This window comes from Micropterus salmoides, unplaced genomic scaffold (genome assembly GCF_014851395.1).
Source record: "Micropterus salmoides isolate LMB-PRFRI ecotype aquatic unplaced genomic scaffold, ASM1485139v1 Ms_hic_scaffold_334, whole genome shotgun sequence".
Taxonomy (NCBI): domain Eukaryota; kingdom Metazoa; phylum Chordata; class Actinopteri; order Centrarchiformes; family Centrarchidae; genus Micropterus; species Micropterus salmoides.
The window spans coordinates 5620-28361 of record NW_024042640.1 but is presented as its reverse complement, the minus strand read 5'-3'; the positions used below and the strand labels follow the sequence as shown (position 1 = coordinate 28361).

Sequence of the window (22742 nt, the reverse complement as noted above, 5' to 3'; positions counted from 1 at the left end):
ACCTGAATCTTCAGTAGGACTAGAAATCAAAGGTAATATCAGTTCTCTAATGTCTCCACTGTCTTTCTGTATCTCTCAAAACTGATTTCAAGACACCAGTTCAAGAGCTTACTTTCCATGGCAGTGTACCGCAACATGCTGTACATCAAACATGTTTAAAAGCTACAAACTAAGCAAAACTCTAGTATTATTTGGCTTTGATCTTTTTTCTTCAGTACCACAGGAACACCCTTTAAGACTGTTAAGTAGCAGAATTATAAGATTGTGTGTGTTGTGCCTCGAAGGTGGGAGTAAAGAAGTGGATGGCTGGTTGTAATTCTTGTTTGGCTTAAGAAGGTGATAAAGTGGAGAGTGTGAATTTTATATTTAAACTCTAATGTTGTTGAAGAAACCACAGCTTTTTTGCTTTAGTTTTATTGTTTGCATTTTTATTGTGTGAAATCCAGCACCAACGGTAGCTCTATAATTCCGAGAGTGTTTTCACAACAGCTGGTTATTAATAATCTTAATTTTAAAGTTTTTATTTTTTTTTTTTAACCTGTCCTGCCCAGCAGCCTGGTATAGAGTATGATGAGCTGGATACCATATTGTGCCAGACCGATTTTACTATAACACGAGAGTATTAATATACTCCTTTGTCTGTTTTATAATTTATTTAATTATGTAATGATTTGTCACCGGGCCGGACAGGGGGGCAGACATGGGGATGGGTGGCACAAACACAGCACAAACAGACAGCTCAGAGAAAGGACAACACTTGCAAGAGAAGGGTGATGGGGGGTGGGGACAACAGGAAATAGCAGAGGGAAACACCAATTGCAGAAAGCAACGAAACCTGTAAGAGAACCGGGAGGAGGGCTTGGGGGCAGAGAAAAAACAATCCTGTTTGCTTTTTATCTCAAAAACAGATATCTATGACATTTTGTGTACAGCCGGGCCATGGTCTAAGAAACAAGCCATTCAGTTTTTGGTATGGCTCCATGGCTGTTTAACACAGCATGACATGATATTTCATAAATTACTGCTCTTACTTGAATGGATATGGCTATATTATACTACGTAGAATAAGCAGGCCATTATTAAAAGAAAAAGGAAACTCAAAAAATAAATTGGATATTGTAATGAAAAATCTATTGTAAAATGGCAATTTGAAAATGAGTGATCATAAATGCAAACATAACATGATGTGGTATTCATAAAGTCTGTCTGCTAAAAGGTGATGACCATTAGTGTAACTAAATCTTTTCATGACAAATCGTATCGACTGGCAAACATGCACATCACATTTCATTACAGGAAACATGAAACAATGTTTTTTTGTTGTGGACTAAATTTGATTTGATTTGATCTAATATCAGTAACAATAAAATAAGGAAGTGAGCTTTTCTTTACACAATTCTTATTTTGGATTTTGTATTGTTTAAAGGTGGAGTGCAGGATTTCAGGGTTGTTGTACACAAACACAAGACTAAAAAAGACATCATGTCCAGTACATTTCCAAGAGCATGGTATTTAAATGGTTTGCACACTGAAGAGAGAGATAATGACTCACTGTGATTATTTATATATATTTTTTTCCTCTCAGTTTGGAACAGACAGTCAATAATGTCGATGGAAGGTATGTGACATCCAGCAGTGGCAGAGAGAGACTGAGACAACAACGAGAAATTCAAGACCACAGAAATATAAACCCAAGTAGGAGATCCTAATGGAGAGCAGTTTCTTCATCTAACTTACTGTAATATTGTCATTAGTGATGCTGCATTTTATCTGGCTTTAATGAACAGAAGCAAAAGACATTTTGACCTGTAAATGAGATCTGCTTCCTATGACAAGGTGCTGAAGTGCTTACACTAATGTTACTAATTGAATTAAATCCCAGGAGAAAATATCTTTTTTTCTTTCCTCAATCTTTTTTTTGGAATAATGGAATTATAGTCAGGAATTAAAATATTTATTAAGATGAACATATGCCTTTGGATGATCGTCACTTCTTATTAAAAATGTACCAATAAGAGGCCTGAAATGAAAGGTTGACTTGTTGAGAAGAGTGATATATCGCTGAACATCAAAGCTACACAAATGTCTGGATTTCCTAAATACATAAAATTATAAGTAAGCACATGATTTGCTGTCACAAGGAGCTGAGAATGTTGCATATTTCAAACTACACTTTCATAACTCTGACTTTAATGTACTTTAGAGGTTTAATCTGGAGGGTGCCATGAATAATTATTCATACTATCACTCAATATTTAAAATTTTTAAGAATTGAGTCATACTGTAACAAATGGAAAGCTTTATTTCTATGTAATGAAATCATATTATGTGTACCAAATGGATTTCCATTTAAAAAGATGCAAAGTTTTTGAATAATTAAAAAATCTGTGCTGACACCATGTGGCAACATACACAGTTTACAACAACTCATCCAGGTGCGACTTTTACTCCTAGTGATGATTTTGACCTACACAGATTTCTCCTAAAAGGTATGTACTCCTCATATACCAAAAAGTGTGCAGGAGTGAAAGGTGAGCCTTGAATCTTACCTCTGTGAGACTGTGTGCCTGCTTCAGTAAATCTGCTCTCCGTCTTTCTGCCTGCCCCACATGGAATGAGTTGCTTTGACTCTGGAGGACGAATACTATCTCCCGCAGGTCTGGAGGAACACAAAGGACAGAGATGTGAGACTGCTCACATACTGTGAAAAAGGATCATGGCAATCGATGACCTTCTGAGAGCAAGACACAGTCAGAATAACTGAGGTGACTTTTGCTAATCTCCATTATTGGCCTGGTGATAATAACCCAGCATATCAAGAGCTTAATTGGCTTGGGAAGAGAGAATGTAAATGTCACAGCCAAGACTGTGTTACTTAATAAAAGATTAGCAGTCAGAAGAGTCTTTCTCTGAGGTAACCCAACACCCAAAAGGTTGACAAAGCCCAGCTGTCCACTTCTGGCTGAACGACACAACTGTATTGTCAGAAAAACTCACTATTGTTACTGTCATATCAAGGGCAAGGTTAACAGGGAGCTACTAGTTCAACAATGTCAGTTTAAAAACTCCTAATCCAGGCTGCTTTAATGCTTATGCACCATGTTTAGATACCATCTTTGTCATTGACCTAGCTTGCCACAGTTCCTCTTCATGTGAAATCCATTTACATGGCAGTAGTAGTGGCACAGCTCAGTGAAGAGTGACATTGGCCGCACAAACAAGTCCACAAAAACCCAGTGGCTCTCACGACCAGTACATTCAAAACTAGACCAAAGGACCAGGGGGAAGGGAATAAAAAAGTCTGTCATTTTATCTTTGGCTCTGTACAATTACATGTGACAACTACTAAATCCTGTAAGCTGTCCCTCACATCAAAATGAAGTCTGCAGCACCTGGCTGGAATGACTGTGACAACAAAAAGGCTTTTCATGGATTTAGAGCCGAGAGGTGGGTGCCAATATCCAGGTGTGAAGTAAGAAAAAAAGCAGAAGCGATGTCAGAGAATCCTGCTATGACAGGAAGCTCAGACACTTCCCAGTAATGAGATGGGCAGAGTTTTTTGTCTATACTTTCCTCTTAATTTAAGCTCATACAAACATAACAGGCTTTGTGCCAAATAATTCTAATTTGCTTGGGACTTTTTAATTAGCTACTTAAGTATTTGTACAGAATATAGTCATAAAGGGTATACCATGTCATAAATTATGAAGTAGAGTATTCCCCATGAAGCTTTTCAAAATTTGCTGACTAAGCATATTTTAGTCTTTCAAAATATAAATAAGGACCAGCCACTGCTGACAGGTCTATAATCTTCCCATTGGAATAGTGCAAAAGCAATATAAGGAAAGGGGAAGAGGGGAAGGGCGAGTGCTGACAATGGCAGGATTAGATGGATTGCCTCCTCCTCAATTACACTACTTTAACCTATTTCCACCCTGGGTTCAGATATTTGTAGTGGGGTCAGGGGTAGACACTATGTCAGAGTACAGTATCTCTGTCAGATCTTTTTAATTAAGTGTTGTGTCGTGTGTGTGGTGGGTGTGTCGCTTCTTTGCTACGCTCATAACAAAGAACCCATTGATCCTGGAGGCCTGGTGAGGGGGGGATTTACTTGCTAAATCTCAGCATGTCCATCTCCCAACAGATCTAACCTCCACTGAGAGCTGAGCTTAGAGACTGAATACCACTACACCACCTCTAAATGTCCTTCTGCTGAGTTTGCTAAATGAATGACTGTGTGTATGTGCGTGTGTGGGCATCTGGTTTCACATAAAGCAGTGCATTTTAAAGCCCCAGGTGAGGTACCAGCCTCCTGATACTGCACAGTACAGCAATAATACCAGCTGCAAGAGACTAACAGCAAAATCAGATAAGCAGTTTGCCAATCCTTCATTTTGTAGATAATCCGTACCCCATGTCAAAGCAATGGAGAATGAGGGGTAAAAAAAGAAACTAATTAAGACTGAATTCACTGGCCTCGGCTCCACACTAATGGGTTTCGATTAATCATCAAACAATGGGGAGAAAAGGGGAAAAGGAAAAATCTGTTCCTTCACCTCCATCATTCCTGTGTCCTTCCACATTCAGGTTGAAATCACCTTTGTGCACTCCCTTGACACTCATGTGTGCACATGTCAAATTACAAATGTGCAATCAATACATCTACCTGTATTTAATATGGCTATATTAAAACAGATCTGATTTAAAACAATGCCTATCTTGGCAAGAATGCCAATGCTTATGAATAAGAAAACATGCGTAACTTTTTTTTGTACCTTGCTCTTGCATTGCTAAGGCATTAAATGAGGGTGTTAGGGTGTTTGGAGATGGCTAGGCTTAGGTGTTTGATGTGGTTGCTCGGGTGCTGGTAGGTTGGTATACCAAAGGACAAAACTTTTTAATGGATAAAAGAGATTATCCAAGGATACCTCTAGGCTAAGGAGACTATACATAAGACAAAAATGCGTAACATTTTGTGTGTACCTTGCTCTGGCATTACAAGAGGGTGTTAAGGTGGTTTCCGATGGAAAGGCAGAACACTACTTGTCAACATATTTTTCTGTGTTTGCTCCTTTATTATATCGTTCTGCAAAGTTTTTGGAGAGGCCAAGTTTTAGATGTGTTTTGAAGATGTGCACCATTGGTTTTCTTCCTGATTTTTTAAAACCTCAAATTAAATTTATGTTTTTTACACTTTATCTAGTCATTATTTAAATAAATTATCATTATAGTGGCATCGCTCTGGCCCCCATGGTCCTCGGATGATGAATCCTGCAGTGGTGATCTCCACACTTATTCTTCAAGGCCATCATCGGATCCACATTTGTGGTTTTTAGTGAAATGTTTCAACAGCTATTCAGTAGACAGCTAACAGATTTGGCACAGACATTAATGTCTCCCTCAGGATGAATTGTAAGAACAAGTGGTACACTGACACATTTTTATTTGCAATACTTTGGTTTATGGCTAAATACTTGCATAACTACAGACGTTTGTGAAGGTTCTCAGTCATCCTGGTCATAGTTATCCAAGGAAGGTTAAAACCAAGGGCAACCGGACAGTCTTGGATAAAACTACAGACATTCTAACATCTCAGCCTGTTTAGTGCTAATAAGCAAATGTTGACAGGCTAACACACTATACTAAAATTTTGAAAATGGTAAATATTTTACCGATCAATGAAAGCATGTTAGCATTGTCATTGTGAGCATGTTAGCATTTTAGCTTTAGATCAAACACTGCTGTCCCTCGCAATGAATTCATCTATTTAATAGGAAAAAGATGTGAAGCAGCACCCTGGTGCCAAACACACCACAAAGCGGTTTTTTTTCTGTGGTAAATTGAAATTATCCAAGGATGCCTCTTTTCTGATAATAATATGCCTCGAATGAAAGAGAATGAAGGTTCCAGGGGAGATGAAGCAAAAGCCCCGGTCACCTCGGAATAGATGATTTTATTTTGCTAGGCTGATGGAACTAGAAAGCATAAGTCTAGCGTTCGTTTATCTCCCTTCTCTCATTCAGTATTCCACAGAGGCCACTCCATAAAAAAAAGCACTGTATCAGCCTTGAAAAATATTGGATGAAATGAGACACAGGAGAATAGTGCCTCCTTCTCTCTCTGATCTGATGCTTTTCTCAATGCATGGGGCCTCTGTTTAAAGGCCATCACCATCTGCTCTATGGCAAACTGTGTGTAAAGGCTTTGAGTGTTGTGTGTACTCACTTCCTCGCCTTCTCTGCATATACAGTAAGAAGGCAGAGGATCAGACTGATTAAAGAAACAAGGATGAACTAAAATGTTTGTTTCTAGTTGTTTGCACACATACAGAAGGGTGTAGTAGATATCTGCACTTGAATGTAGATTGTGTGCTCTTGTAGTGGCCTGACCCTGCAGTGTTGTCACCTCATTGACACAAATCAATAGTGACACTTCCTTATAGCAGGATGGCAGACGTTGCCAAGTGGCAGAGGAACTGAGAGCACACTGACCTCTAGGCACTCCTGCAGCTCTGTCATCTCCATCAGTGTCACAGAGCAGGTGTGTGTAGTCAACAGAGCTGCCTCAGGAATGTTTCATTTCTGCCTTAAGTATCCCCATCCCCACAGTTAAATAAACACACGTCCACGGCAAGGCAGCTGACGGTGCACAAATGAATGCACAGATAAGTTTGGGAGAGTAGGATTTTAAATCTAGTTCAATATTCTGATAGAAAAAGGAGGAGCATAAAGATCAAAAGCAGATCAATAGTGCAATTTCAATGACAAACGTCTGCAAAAGTCTAGAGGGATAAAATTCTGCAAGTTAGGCTGTTGTGGGAACAATGAAACTGCCATGACAGATCCAGAGCTCTTCATCGCCAGCACACATTCAGAGATGACAGAGGATGTCAATAGCTAATTTCCATAGTCGACAGGCATGGCTCCCCATCTAGCAGCTGATTGTGCTGGTGTAAAACTTGCTACACTCCAATGACTCACATCATTGGACTCCTCGAGACAAGATGGCCAGAATCATCCTTCTCCTAAAAATTCCCCTCCATCTCTCTCTTCCTCACATCCACAACGGTGCATCTGAGAGACATACTACACCGAAGAGAATTGGGTTGCAGTTTCCAGACCAAACTAACCATGACCGTCACACCAGACAGCACCTGGATTTAATAGCCAATCCACAGACAGCCTGTGATATTCAATATAGAAGCCCAAATTCAATATAGCCAACATTTTAGGCTGTTGGGAATTTGATTTAGCCATATAAAAATAATTTACCTTCCCTATAGGCAATCATGTAGTGAGGCACAGGCCTATGTGTCATCCAGCAAGTGAAATGATTTTCTATCAGCTTTCTTCTCATATTAATACAGACTTTTAATTGCTTTGCACAAGATCAATAGAGAGCATGGTGTATTTAACTTTCAGCTTACTGCTGAAAAGGTCAGTGTCATAAATATCTCTCAGTAAAACAGAGAAGAAAAGAGCAGAGAGGGGACAGACAGAAAGGGAGTGAAATGAGAAAGCAAACCAGTAGAGAGAGATAGGCAATGCACTACGATTACAAAAAAGAGAAAGACGTACAGTGTGTGTGAGAAAGAGAGGTATGCAAGAGTGGAATTAATCAGAGCCATCAGAGGGTTAAAGTCACTCTCCTGTAAAAAAAATTGCTCATTACAATTCTCTCCGAGTAGTAACGCAAAAACACACATACAAAACAATCACACGGAAGATACAACATGTAAAGGTTGAAAAAAAAGGGTCTCCAACCTATGATAATCGCACTCATTAGAGGTTCTCCAGAGTTCATGACTCCATGGACAACTCTGCTGAAGACTAATGAGTGCTGAACTCAACCCTTAAACCTCACTTAGCATCAATAATTCAAGAAGCTAAGGCAATTAACACAGAACAGATTCCAGGTTTTTCTTATGAAACCCATTCATTATCCATTATAGTATTTTGGAATGGATTAGACACTTCTTGAAAATTAGTTTGATTTTTACCTTATTTCTGAAAAGCTGAATTTCATTGCAAGATGCATGATTTCATACCCCATACAGCAAAATAGCTGCTAACACTGTTTGGGACATTGAGGATTATTGCGTAATGTTCTTTAATTTTTAAAATAAAGTCATCAGCCATGTTTAGAATAATAAATAAAGTATAGCAGGGACAACAGAGTTCGTATGCAGCCAGGCACTAGGAAACTTGAGAGGATAAGAAAATTTGGAAAAGTTGGTAGTTGTTGGTAGTAGTTAGTTGGTACGCAGGAAGAGTTCAGTCAACATCTTCTGAACATTATACCTCCTTGAAGATACAATACGTACCCCCCTGGCCTGAAGAAACTGGCTCCCATGAATATAATACAGCTGCAGAGGGGACAGTAGCAACTGCTTTGCTAAGCTCAAGTATTGTTATAGTGGCACACTTTCTCTGCGCTCAAGCAATATTATTCAGTGTTTGTGGTACATAGTTGCTCCGTACCCTCACCTATCAAACACTATGCATTAAAAAGAAAAATCCACCTTTAAAAAAAAGCTGGTTTTGTTGATGTACCTTGTATCTGCTGTTTGCTGAAACATTATTCTTTCTCCAACAGATAAAGAACCAAACCTTTAGTCATTTATTTTCCCACAACATCAACATCTGATTTTAGTGCTATTTCCTTAGTCATAGAGCACAGGTCTATTTCTACTAAAGTTCAAAAGTTCAATAATCATTCTAAGAAACACAGGCCCTGGCCAAGACAAAATGAAATGGTAGAGTAGAAGAGGCAGGAACAGCAATTTCTCTACCATTGAAGCACCACTAGACCACAATATAATGCAGCCAAGCGTTTTTTTTTTTTTTTTTAAGTAAGGAGCTCAAATCAGGATTGACCAAAGCTGCTTCATGATCATGATAATTTTGATATTTTTAAACCTAGGCACTATTTAATATATTTTAATGTCAAAGTAGGTACAAAACGTTTTGGGATCAGTGCAGTAGATGGTTTCAGCCAGCTGCCGCAAACTGGCTGCAGTGGCTGCAATGTATTCCTTCAGGGACTGTTATACCAGGTGTTCAACATAATGGAAAGGATCCATATGAGTGACTCCGGGTGACACCCTTTGTTTTTAACAACAAAATTCTCACTCAAGGACAGTTCTCGCTCTGAAATCTCGTGAGAGGTGAGTTGCTGCAGGAAGACGACGTCTTTTCACCTACACAAACAACTAACAGTTGAAACAAGTATGTTCATGTGAATTCTCTGGAGATGCAGTCACTTGGACAATAGAATCTGATTTAATCATTGGTTTACTTTCCTCTATTTTATTCTTGTTCCACAAATTACTGACTGTCTTTACTCATGGGGGAAGACAAATTCTGAGCAACAAAACTCAATTTCAAAACTGGAATTTTATGACATCTAATGTAGGACGATGTGATTTCCCTCCCGTGTCTCAGTGTAAAATCCTTTAGGAGCAAGTTGTAATATGAAATCTTGATATAAAAATCCTCATGTGTTATAAAAAGCAGCCAACTATAATATCTTAGATCAAAATTTGTCTGCGCTGACTAAAATGAAAAAAAAAGAGTGAAATACATAAACTACCCAAAAGTAAAAGGAAAACATATAATCTTACTAATAGTAAAGTAAATAATACATTACTGTGGTCTCGGTGAATAGCCAACAGGATTTTACTGAACCACTTAGACATAACATAAGATATAAGAACAGTATTGCCTCGGATCTATAAGAAGCTAAGCTTGGCAGACATCAAAAATCAGGTTCAAACTTCAGACTTTTCTCAAAACATTAACAGCTATTGGTGTCCAAATGCATTACCTCCATATACTGCACATGTATGTATGTGAAACCTAAACCAGGAGCAGTAAGTGAGAGCACTGGACATGAACTGAAACTACCTTCTATTCTTAAAAATTTGGTTTTATTGAAAAAGTTGTATTATTATTCATCACTGTGACTCCTCCACTGTTGCTCTGTGCATATAAAACACAATTTTATCCATTTTATCTTTTCTACAAGTCTGAAATAAAGTTAATTGACTGAATTGATTGGGTTAGACAGCAAACGGTATTGCAAGATCTGTATTATTTTGATGTTTATTGTTTTTATGGTGCTGCAGAATATAATGCTGTTTTGATATCCTTTAATATAAACTGATTTAGAGAAGAAGAAGAAGAAGAACTTTAGTCTAGTGAGTATTCCATGACAGCCCAAACAATATCTCTGACTCTATTTGTTGATTGTGCAATAGGAGTTATGTTACATTCAATGGGGACTGATTAGAACATATGACTATGCACGTTTTCTGCACTCACAAATTAGCAATGAAGTTCTTTATATTGTAGTTGGTTTGTTCTTCTCTTGAGGCCTTTCTGTGGGTGATGTTCTCCAATGTTTCAGCTATCTGTGTCGTGGAGATGTAGCTTGTTGCATTTTTAAAAAACACTACATGTAGCACAATATGGCCTGAGGAATCACACTGCCTTTACTTTGCTATAAAGATACGGTAAAATGTAAATCTGCAGTGTGTCCAAACGTTAAATGAGACATCACTACTATTTAGATTTGGTACCCTGTATTCCCTCTAAAGAAACTGTTTGAGTGATTACAATACCTTCTAAAAAGGTCACCAGCTCCTTTAAAATAAACAAGCCAGTTACACCTTTGGATGTTCACTGTATTGTAAAACAATAGAAAGTCCAACTTTTCTTTATTCCTCTTCTGAATTCCTGCCCACAAACAATATTTTTTGCAGGCGAGCGTAGCTTTTCTGGTGTGACAAAGGGAATTACTGTGGCGATGCCAGATAGTGAAGCTCTATTTTTCAGATAGCTGTCTGTTTGTGTTTCCTCCCTGTGCTGAGGTGCCAAATGAGAGCATTATGAAGTTGCTTTTGTGTGCTTTTGCGTCTGTGGTGACCCAGTTGAATGAACAACAGGCACAGGTCCAGAAAACTGGCTCCAAACTCTTCTGCAGGCTCCCGAAAATCACTCTCAGATGAGGATTGTATGAGCCCCCTGAAGCATGAAAGGCATGCATGAGATCTTTTTATTTGCTCTACTTATGAAATTCCTGGTTGCTGTCAAATCAATAAAGAGATGGGACTATATTTACGAAAAAGTCTGAGGAAATCTGAAGATTAAATTTTTAATGCAGGCATCAGACAAAAGCCCTACCATTTTCATTTAATAGCATTTGCTATTTAAATTTCACAGTGTCCAACGTTTCTCATTTAAAGATTTACTACTCATGATTATATCAAGTGATAATGTATTTCAATCCTTTTAGCATAAAGTTCTATTAAAACTGTATAATACTGAGTACTAGTTCACCCCTTTGAATGTCATCCAACATTACATATTGATTACATTGATGCAGACTGATCCAAATATCAAATAATAACACAAATACAACCTGTACTGTGAATACTTTGAACACAGGTGCCATCACACACAGCATCAATGCAATTGAAATAATTATGAATAGACATATTTTATTCGGGGTGGTGATGGCGCAATGGATAAGACTATGCCTTTGGTGTGAGAGACCCGGGTTCAATCCCCCATTGTGACCAATCCACCACTGTGTCCCTGAGCAAGACACTTAACCCCTAATTGCTCCAGAGGCGTGCGACCTCTGACATGTATAGCAATTGTAAGTCGCTTTGGATAAAAGCGTCAGCTAAATGTAAATAATAGTCTTTTATAACACCTTAATTTTTAACACCTTATTAAGTTCTGAAAATTACAATGTAAATTCAGTATATAGAGGGCCTCTATAAAATACATACTGATTAGAGGTTATGGAATAAGGCGATAACAACTTTGTGTTTTAGAGAGACTTTATAGTATTATAAATTGAAAGCATTTACAATTACTGAATAATTATAGGGCACAGTAACATTGTTCCAGGATAACGAGACAGTAAAGGTCCTTGGTGACATTCCAATGGAATTAGTTATGGTATGATTTATTTTAAAATTAGATATACCTACAAAAAATACTTGGAAATTACATTCTAAAAAGCTCCTTTGTTTTTGGAGGAGAACATAACCTTATATAACTATGGGAAGAAAGATGTACATCTATAAAACGGTCTTTATAATGATGATAAAATATTGTAATGCATAAAACAGTAATGCAACATCCACCTGACAGTCAAAGCTGATATTAGCAAAGAACCTAGACCAGCTTTATGTTCTGTCATATCATCCCATCACATTCAGGAGAATTTAATTTTACCCAGAAAGTACATTTATCGTAGTTTATTGGTGTTTTGAGCTATTCCACCTTTCAGGTGCGTACACAAAGAAAGTTGATATATTTTATATTTATATTATTTTATTCTCAGAAGTGAAAAGAACACATGTAGGTTGGCTCCTTTTCATAACATGGCTATAGCAGGCTAACATTTGGTACTTAAGGTACTTAACAGTACACAGTCTATTTCAGGGTCCCTCCTAAATGCAAATTTTTTACTGAAGCACAAGAACTAAGGGTGAAAGTATTTCATTGGCACCTCATTCGTACGTAATCTTTTCACTATAATTTCGGCTGTAATATAAACCATTACCTATTCATTTTTTCCTTTTTTGCTTTTTTTTATTACTTCCTTACTTTTGCTACTACCATAAATTAAAATAAAAAAATAAAAAAAACTTACCCAGTTGATTGTTGTGGATGACATGTATATCATCTTGGCTCTGGAAAGAGAGAAACTTTTTAATAATTACAGCAACAACAACAACAAAAAAAACATGTTCAAACACGTCTTCAAATAATGACCTACATACAGACTTTTTGGCTTTAACAAAAGATGTAGAAACTGTCAAATACTGGCTTGTGTGAAGATGCTCAGCTTCAGCTAAATGCTCTATTTCCTCTTCCTAATCACTAATTAAGACTTAGCGATACTAAATATGGTAAGCCCTATGGGGTATTTGGAGAAATAATGGGTGATACCCCACGTCATTAGTCCTTCCTAATTGTGTGGGTTTTGTGCCTGCAGCATTTAAGCTCTCCGCATTCGGCTCAATTAAGGCCTTCAACACTGTTCCACCTCCAGAGCCGTCAGCGCGCGCGGCAGACCATGGAGGGATGAGTAAATCAATCACGAGCTGAGCAAACTTTGAAGAGCTGTCTTCTACCTCTATCTTTCAGAGGAAATCTTCAGTCTTGGGAGAAGGCAAGAATGTGCGAGTTCTGGCTGTTTCCAGAGCTCTAGAGCGGCAGAGTATTAATAGATAATGACAAACCAAGGCCTGTTTTGATTTATGTGTTCCTCTAGACTAACAATCATTTTACTGGCAAGCTGTTGCAGCCTTCAGAGAGCTTAACTAAGTCATAAATTCACACTCAGCAGGTGTGGTGCAGTGGTTACAGGGCACACAGTAGTTCAGTGGCAGTTGTGTGAACGAGGGATGTAACTTGCTTTCTCAGCAGCCATTTTTATTATAGAGAACAAACTATTAAATTGGTCAATTTCCTTCCAATTAATGGTTTCCCGCAACTGTCATGACTACACATCATTTATTTTTTATGTAGGGCACATTTTCTGCACTTCCTATCTTTCCCATTATATTAATCAAATCCTGAATCGAGCGTTTCAACAAGAATCAAACGGGGCACATTTTCAGATGTAGAAATAATAGTAGAAAGTTCACCAATTATAAAGATATGTACAGCGATGAATCATGCATATGTGAGGCTCTCTGTCTTCTCTTATTTCTTCAGGTGATCAGAGTTAGAGGCAAATATATGCACAGGCAGACAAGATCATATCAGGGTGATTTAATTCAGTGGGTACAAGACATCAGCTTAATTGGACTCAGTAGCATTAGTCATGCCCAAAAGGTTTCTGTCTCATCTCATCACACACTTCTCGTCTGAAATCATTTCCTTAGCTGAAGAGAGAACGCACCTCATGGAAAAAATGCATCTCGTAAGCCAGGAGAATCTGATTTGTTATCAGATAATTACTGATATAAAATCTTTCCAACTTGAAAAAAATATTCAATATAACAACAGGTTAATACAGAGAGGAAAAAAAACAAAAAAGAGGAGGGAAATAATCAAAGCAAATCAAAGGAGCGTAAGAGCTTGTCTGGATGTATATGATTTGAGACAGAAGAAGTTTTTCACTCCGTCTCCTCCAGCACAACTTAACTCTCCGGCAGAGAGGAAGCAGAAAATCAGTGCACTTTTCCTGTCAAACAAAATAAATCAAGACCCCCCCAATGTGATGAATTAACTGGTTGGTTAAATGTTACCGATTACATTGATTGTGTGTGTGTGTGTGTGTAACTCGTGTGTGTGTAACTCGTGTGTGTGTGTGTGTGTGTGTGTGTGTGTGTGTGTGTGTCTCTACTACACAAATTAACAAGAGCCTAAATAAAAACTAATGTGTTATGACAGGTTTTTAACAAAGCTTTAATGAGAAATATCTAAGTCTAGCCAAACTGTAGCTACATCTATACTGTTATACATCAATTTGTAATGTCCTGTGTCCCTTTGTAATGAGCTGTTGTAAAACAGGCCGAGTTGAGTCCCAAAAGAAAAAACTGTCTCTTTATTAATTTCAGTTAGACCACTATTTTGGCACAGCAGGGGTTCTAACGCAGCTGCCTCCGGCAAAACAGTTCAACCAAAAATTTGAACCTGGCTCAGCTTGTCCACAACACATCATTCAGAAAGTCATTGCTTTGGACAATTAATTACATGGAAGTGCACATTTTATGTACTGTAGATTACTTTTTACTGTTACTGATAACTGTTTACCTGTGAAGGAGAACAGAATAAGTGACTTAAGTAACTTCCCTAGTTGTAAACCCTGTCTTACAGTATTACAGACATCGGTCGGTTTAGCCTCCGATGCATTACTCAGTTTGGACTTCTGAGATCATAGATCATCCTCTCAACTGTACCTGTAGCAACATGGCCCTGCTAATGCTGACCTTTGTGCTTATACATACACAAATGTTATTTTTTAGTCGAAACACCTTCTTAAGCTCCCTGGACTACATACTAAAATGTATGCTTTCCTATGTTTTCCATTTACCAGTGATATTTTATATGAAAAGGTCCAGAATCAAGTTTTAACTTTAATCAAGAATTAAAAGTTTCTTGGTGTAGATTGTTGACAACATTTTAATATATTTATAAAACACAACATAAAAACAATAACGTCTTCGACTTACTTCGACTACACTGTCCTTGGTGTTTACACACCAAAATAAGAATACAGATAAATATATGACCAAGCAAACGGCATAAAGGTCAGTGTAACTTTTAACAAAATACCTTTTTTAATCCTGCTCCTTGGTTGCATTTGCAGACGAGTGGCACCATGGCTACAAATCTTTCTCTGGTAAATGATCTAATATTCTGCGGCAGAGTGAACTCAGATCAGGCCTAGCATTATTTTCACTATTACTGAGAGATGAATTATTCTCAGCTCACAGAACTCAGCCCTTTTTGGTGTTCTATGCTCGTGCGCGCAGGTACGCTCTCCTTAATCTCATCTGACAACAGGCTGTCAGCCATTTGCAGCGGGAATCAGACACCCATAGGTGTTAAAAAGAAATTGCAATGAGTCTACACTGTCCATGTGAAAGGTTACTTTCACCATCCCTTGAGCGCTTTTGATCTGTGGCAGCACAGCACTGATGCAGATAGACAGAAAGATTGTGCCTCTTGTAGTTTAACCTCAGAACAACAGCAGGAAAAGTTTTCCCGGCTAAGGTATACATGTGTAAACTCCTTGAGAACGATGCTCAACCTACTCAATGTGATTATTTTGTAATTAAGGACACCCACAAAGACAGCCCTTTGATCCATGCCTTTGATTTGGAAGCTCTTCACATACATCCGTGGTAGAACTCCTGCCCCCTGCTACATCTCTCAATCCCAAGGGCACAGACGCCCCACTGATGTGAGTGACCCGTCAGGTCACATTAGCTTTCTGTTCACTGATGGCAAGAGGGATTCAAGGTTGCAGGATTTTCTGAATTTTGACATGTGAAAGAAAAATGTGTGATGTTTACAGAAGTTGGCTGTCACAAGACACTGGGCACCTGAAACACCTGAGGAGTAGATCACTATTATTCATTTTTTACTCTACATTTATATTAACTATGGAATAAAATCAGTTCTTGGTAAAGTGCAAATTGTAAGCTTCATGTTGAGGATGCTTTCAGATCTATTGAGCGGTTTAAGTGCCTTTTGTATCCCTCCTCCATGTCAGGGTGCCAAAAGAACTGACAGATTAAAATTTCATTCAATAGTATTTTTTCATACACAAGGAAAAATGTGTAATGATTTAATAGGCCACGTCTGCTGCCTAACATCAGAGGGCTATTCTTGTCAGATTGTCTTTATAGCCCTTTTCTGATTTTTGACTGGAATCTATGAGAAAAAAACCCTGATGATAATGGTCTGGCGCAAAAAGACTCAAAACTGACAAGTTAAACTTGCTCTTAATGGTGCTAACAATTTCCCCCATGACGTGCATGATGATGTGATTTAAGATGCAGGTAAACACAAGCTGAAGACGTTTTTTTTTAATTGTTTTTTGCTGGCTGAAATGTTTTTATCAGCTGTTGCGAGCTGACAAATCTAGCTAGTTTCATGGACTGGTTCAGACAGCCTCTCGACTTTTTAATCTTTCCAGCATTTTAAAATGAGAATCTTGTAAAAGTGATCTTAAATTTGCAATTGATGATTACATACATGATATTGTGCTAAATGATTGAGGCTAATGCTGCATGTTTCAGGCAAAAAGCCGGCATCCTCACCAGCTGATGGTCCATGACGAGGACATGGAATGAAACAGCATTGTTCCCTGCAGAGTGAAGCTAGTACAAATTGTAGATCAGGCTATTATTTCTTTCTAAATTAAGCCTGTTTAGCTGCTTTGCTTACCTACCTGTTTGTATTGTCAAGTAGTATGTTTTCACTTTTAATATTACGCACACAATAAAAAAATATTAAGTCAAGCTAAACTTAACTGATTAACTAGCTGTATCATAAGCTAGTATTATTTTTCAAGCTGCCATCATCTCAACAATACATATCTAAATCTACCTCTAAATTTCAAACACTTTTTATTATGGCTGTTGTACAGACTTTGGAAAAAAAGTATGATGAAATGAGAGGATCCAGACACTTAAAGTTCCTCTTGTAAAGTCAGTACTTTCTTGTAGTTAAGTAAGCACATTCACAGCTCATGCACGTTTCTGTCTGGCTGCTGATTGGTAAACTGAAAGTGCTGCTGCTTCCCCCCCCACTTGCTGAAGTGCGTCAGTCCTGAAAGAGACAGCCACATGAGAGCACATTCACTGAGTATTATTGGCGACTCTCTTCAAGGAGAGTGGGGAGGAGTCTGTCCAAAAAGTCACTAGATATGTTGCTAGGCACTTTTTTGAAAAAGAGTTGCTAAAGGCGTCTAAAAAGTCGCCAAGTCTAGTTTGAAAGTTGATAAATTGGCATCACTGCTAATGTTAGCTAATGCTAGGCTACACCACTGCAGCTGCTGTTACCCAGTTTTACTATGGAGATAACCACCACAACTAGTTAATTATATACATCCAGTTAAGCTAACTTTAATATGTAATTAACTGGCATAAGATGCAGTGCTTCTAGTGCTGGATGGTATCCATAGCAACAAGCATACTGTATCCATTAAAGTAAGTAGCAGTAAACACTGAGGTAGGGCAATGTGACCTGTATAATTTATATGTTATCTATGGGTTAAACTGCTTCAAATGACAAAATGTTTTTCCCCCCTCTCTCTCTTTGTGCAAGAGACACACAAACACACATAAAAGGGGATTTGATTAAGAACAAGTGGCTTACCTTCATTAATAATCCAGAATAAAAGAGAGCTGCTAATTTCACTGCATTTAAATTTCACATTTGCAAAGTAATGCCATTAACAATAGGCTGAATATTTAAGTCCTGCAAGCCTGATTTATTCCATAGCTTGACAATTCTGTCGCATCACAGTGGGCGATTCTGAAAAAGGTCCTTTGCTGTCCGAAATGTGGTAAATAATATTTTAAACAGTTTGCCAGGATCTCGAGTTTGGTCATATTCTTGAATACAGTTTTGGTGTTTGGTGTTGATGTTTTAGCTGCCTGCACTTGTGGCCTTCGATTGAAAAGGGCCCTGCCCTACAAGGAGCCCTGACTGACATGCAAACATCAAATAATTAACCCAATTTTATATTAAACCACTTATTATACTCAATGTGTATAGGCATGGACATGGGAAGTCCACCACTGTCTGCCCTCCCTTGTTTACCTCCCTTGTAGCCCTGTGTCTCAAGATGTGGTGTTTAGCGATGATAGTATGTTGCAAAGAGTTTTCGGCAAGTAATTTTCATCAGGTCCATTTAATTCTGTATTAATAATACTCTCTTTTGTGTAATTACATAAAGCAGTTTTTTTTCCTTCAAGAATTTCACAATTTCTCACACAGTAAAACAGGTCAACAGGCACTCTCACTAAGTTAGAACTGTACACAGAGAGATTCAGCTTTGTTTTTCTAGGCACAGGAAAAACAGTTGCCAACAGAGATGACCAGACCGCACAAAATTGTTGACAGTGGTCCAAATCTGGTTGCCTTGGGCAACAGGGCAACCGTTACTGTCAAGCCCTGCTGTGTAAGTTATTTCGGGTCACAGTATGCTTCCTGGCCTCGACATGAGATTGCTGAGAGATATTTTTGACCACATTTTAGTCACAGCACTTTGAAAAAAAACAAGAAAGAAAGAAAACATTACTCTAGCTCCAACGCTTGAGCTATATGTACTATTTCTCAGAATTGTGGATTCTTTATCTGAATTTCTCATGATTGGGACTCATTGTCACAAATATAGTCTACACGAGCCAGGAGAACGGGTTACAAAAGCACATTGTTAAACAAACACATAAGGCCCTTGCAGCAGAGTTGAAGCAATGATGCTGACAGTCTCACACACGTCCTCTTGAGTTTGATATTCTTACAAGTGCCCATGATGAGGAGATGCTGGAGAATAAGGAAAGCTCTTTTTGCATGTTGTGAGGCCATAGGCAGCACAGATTAAAGTTTCAAGACAAATCTCTGCAAAATGTTTGGCAGAAAGCAAGAAGATCTTATTGTCCAATCAGACATGATGACTTGAATTGAGTGTGTGATTGAGGAAGGTGGCAGCTCTTTTCCTTCAAGACTGGGCATTATGTCAACAACCGAACGGCACTTAAGACTGAGTGCAGCCTACACACAGATGAAGATCTCTACACTTCAAAGGCCAAAGAAACTAATCAAAGTTGGTTATGGTGGCAAATAAGAGTGCTTATGTCTCCCATCTGGGTTGCACGTTTACAAAGACAGTATTTAGTGTAATTTACTAGGAATTAAAATAAAGGTGTTCTTCCTGACTGTGAAGCAGTTTTATCCTGCACAGCTTGAAGATGAACCTAAGAAACTGTTTGCATTATGTAACTTGTGAGGCGACCATTTAGCCTTGAAAACACATGAAAGAACTCAATGACTCACAAAGATCAGCACTTTGAATTACTTCTGCTGTACTAGTTGTGTTCTTGTGTTTGTCGTATGACTGGTTGTTGCTTTTCCCCCACATCTAGGAACATCCTTTGAAGGCGAGGCCACCCCTTTCAGAATAAAGCTTCCTGCAGTTTCTTTTAAAAGTGTTCTCATGTATCTGTACTGAATGGTGGCAAAGTCACACAACAGTCAGGTTTGCAGGACCCTCAGCAGGAAGTTTGTAAATAATCGGGCGGCTGTGGCTCAGGAGGTAGAGTGGGTTGGCCGTTAATCGGAAGGGCGGCGGTTCAATCCCTGGCTCCCCCTGGTTGCGTGTCGAAGTGTCCTTGGGCAAGATACTGAACCCCGAATCAATCAAGTGTATGAGTGTAGTGTAAAAGCGCTTTGAGTGGTCGAAAAGACTAGAAAGGTGCCGTACAAGTACGGAGCATTTACATTTACAATAATTCCTCACACTATGTAGTCATCAAGCATCCTCTCACTGTTCTGATGAGTACATGAGATCAAGGCACCTCTGTTTACATTAGCTAACATTTAGTGCACTTGTTGTTTAGGCTGTTTATGCAGCCCCTGAAGCGGCAGATAATCACGGTACCTGTGCTTGCCATCGGCAACTTCTCCAAGTCACTCTAAGTTCAAGCTGATGCCAGTCATCAGAGTCTTCAGGCAGTCTTCAAAGGAAGGGAAAGATGCTAAAACGTGATCTATATGCAAGCCGTAGACCGTGTTCAAACAGAGCCACTGAAAATTACACTTTAATGTTTACTGCTGCAACCATGTTATTATATGCAACAACACTGATCAAAGCAAAGTATGTCTGCTTGAAAATTTAAACAGATGTGTTGTGGAAATCATCTGTACACACTCACTATATTTCAGAAACATGACACAGATCCACAGAAGAGCAAATGGCATTCTGAGAGACCATACTTTAAAACAGAGAGCACATGGCAGATTTTTATGAATAAATGATTAAATCAAGTTATAATACTTTTCTTTCACAGATGATGACGATCTTTTCATCTATTTTAACACAGCAAACAATGTAAAATTATAACTTATAAATTATAACATATAAAGGTTGCAAATTGTATTGTGGTTTTTCAGAAAAACTACTGTCAAGCCACTCATTTTAGCTGATTATAATTAGCTGATTATTATCTAGCTCTGCAAGTTTTGCCAAGATAGGAATTGTGGATTCCAAACTAACCATCTATAACTTTGGAAAATGGGTGGAATATAATATATAAAGTAATATAAAATAAGAGCTAAATCCTCTAACCACCAATATGGTCTTAGACTTTAAATTAAATCCTGTATTGGCATGATAATCATTTAGTCAGAACTACCTTTCTATGCTTCTGAATAACTCTGTATGGTTAAGAGAAATATCAATCAAATGTGGTGTGTCTACCTACTGAGGCTGCGTGCAGTAAAGTTCCTGAGAATCAAATCTCAGAAGTATCTGGCACCAACAAAAACAAATATCTATCTCTCTGTTAACATGGATTTGAGAGACAGGAATCAAAATGATTTTAGATTTGTACTGTTCAACTACAAATCAACAATAATTTTTTTTTTTCCATCTTGAAGCTTAGATATGTATTGTTTATATTATCTTATCAATTCTAAGCTACACTGGAAAAACAGTTCCACAAACAGTATACTGCAACTTTGTTAGAAAGTCAACAATTATCTGTGACAAGACCAATAATGAATGGCTTTATTCAGCAATGGTTTTACTTTTGAAATAATAAAACAAGTCTGTTTACTTAGTCCACTAACTTATAAGCATAAAATGTTGTATACAATATGTAAATGACTGCCATGGCCCTGATGTAAATTCCATGACTTTCCATGGCTAAACTGGAGCGCTTCCATGACCTAAAAATCTGTATTCCTTTCTAATTTGTTAATGTTGTTCTTCAGCTCAGGAGATCTAAAAAGGGGCCAACAACCTGGTTTCCAGTTACAGTTGGGCTTTGTTAGAAAAAACACACGACAAACATGAATTCAACAAATTTCTGGTACACGGTGTAAAACACATTTTGGTTCTACTCTCTGACTGGGAAATACCTGTCAAAGTTTTGTGATATTCAATTATTCAAATGCATTGTAAATGCATTAAGAAACACAGGGCATGTTAGGCAAGTGACAGAGACGAAATAGGCAACAATTCTACAAGCTCTCAAAAGCACTAGCAGCCACATGTCAGGGTCAGTAATGGGGGAGAAGACAGAAAAAAGCATTTTTTCTTCGTTCTTTTCATAGATATTTATGTCTAAGAAAGATGTATTGTAACAGTTTAGTAAAAGTAACTCTTTAACTCTCTTGAAATGTCTTTAGTTGAAGTGCATTAGAGAACATTTTTATTCCAAAATTACGTTTCCATTGTTGCAAAAACATGGCTCTTTCGATTCCCTTGAAGGGTTTCTTCTCTTGAATGGATGTAATATAAATCTTCGCTTATTCACTTTGACAGGCAGCTGTCTCTAGTCGTTCTTTTTTAGGAAAGGGGCACTTGAAAAAGTGAAGGGACACTGATAATGTGGCACAATAATTTGAGGGAGAAAACAAGCTTAAGAGGCCAATATCTTTGTTTGCTTCTCATAAATGCAAACTAACAGAGAACCAATTGTTTCAGGATGTTTTTCATTTTCACTGATATCACACTGGATGTTTAGTTTATGCTAATTACTGCCCAACACGGTTTACAACAATATCAGAAAAATGAAAAAGTGACACAGCAAAAGGGTGAAACTTCCTCTGCAGGGAAATAACTGGTGATTTACCATTTCTGTGATGCTAAGCACCTCTGCCAGGAGGCTTACTGTCAACATCTTCTCACACCAATAAGAAGTAGAGCAAGCGAACATGTTAATTATTTATCGAGCAGCAACTGCAGACTTTGAAAATGCAACAGCAAGAAAATCATCTTGCTCTTGACGAAAGGGCAAACGAATTAGTACTGAAGAGCAAATCAAACATGGTCATCAATTTCAGCTGCTCAGGTAATTAAGGCTTTAACAGAGGTGAGGTGACCAGGAAATCAACAATTAACACTAATTATCAAGAAACTATCAAGAAAGGTTTCAGACTAATTACCCACAGGAAATAAAGAATCACACGTGTAAACTGTTTTTCTTACCTGTGAGCCTTTTCCTGAGCTGTCAGCAGAAAAGTTGATATGAA

General features: G+C 38.0%; 1 protein-coding gene across 1 annotated transcript; it reads right to left on the bottom strand.

Moving 5' to 3' along the window:
• Positions 1-2435: 2435 nt before the first annotated feature.
• LOC119884288 (beta-1,3-glucosyltransferase-like) lies at positions 2436-22742 on the bottom strand (the record flags this gene model as incomplete). Its single annotated transcript, XM_038694750.1, has 3 exons — positions 2436-2659; positions 12670-12709; positions 22699-22742. Coding segments are annotated over 3 exons (293 nt in total), but the record flags the coding sequence as incomplete, so codon positions are not given.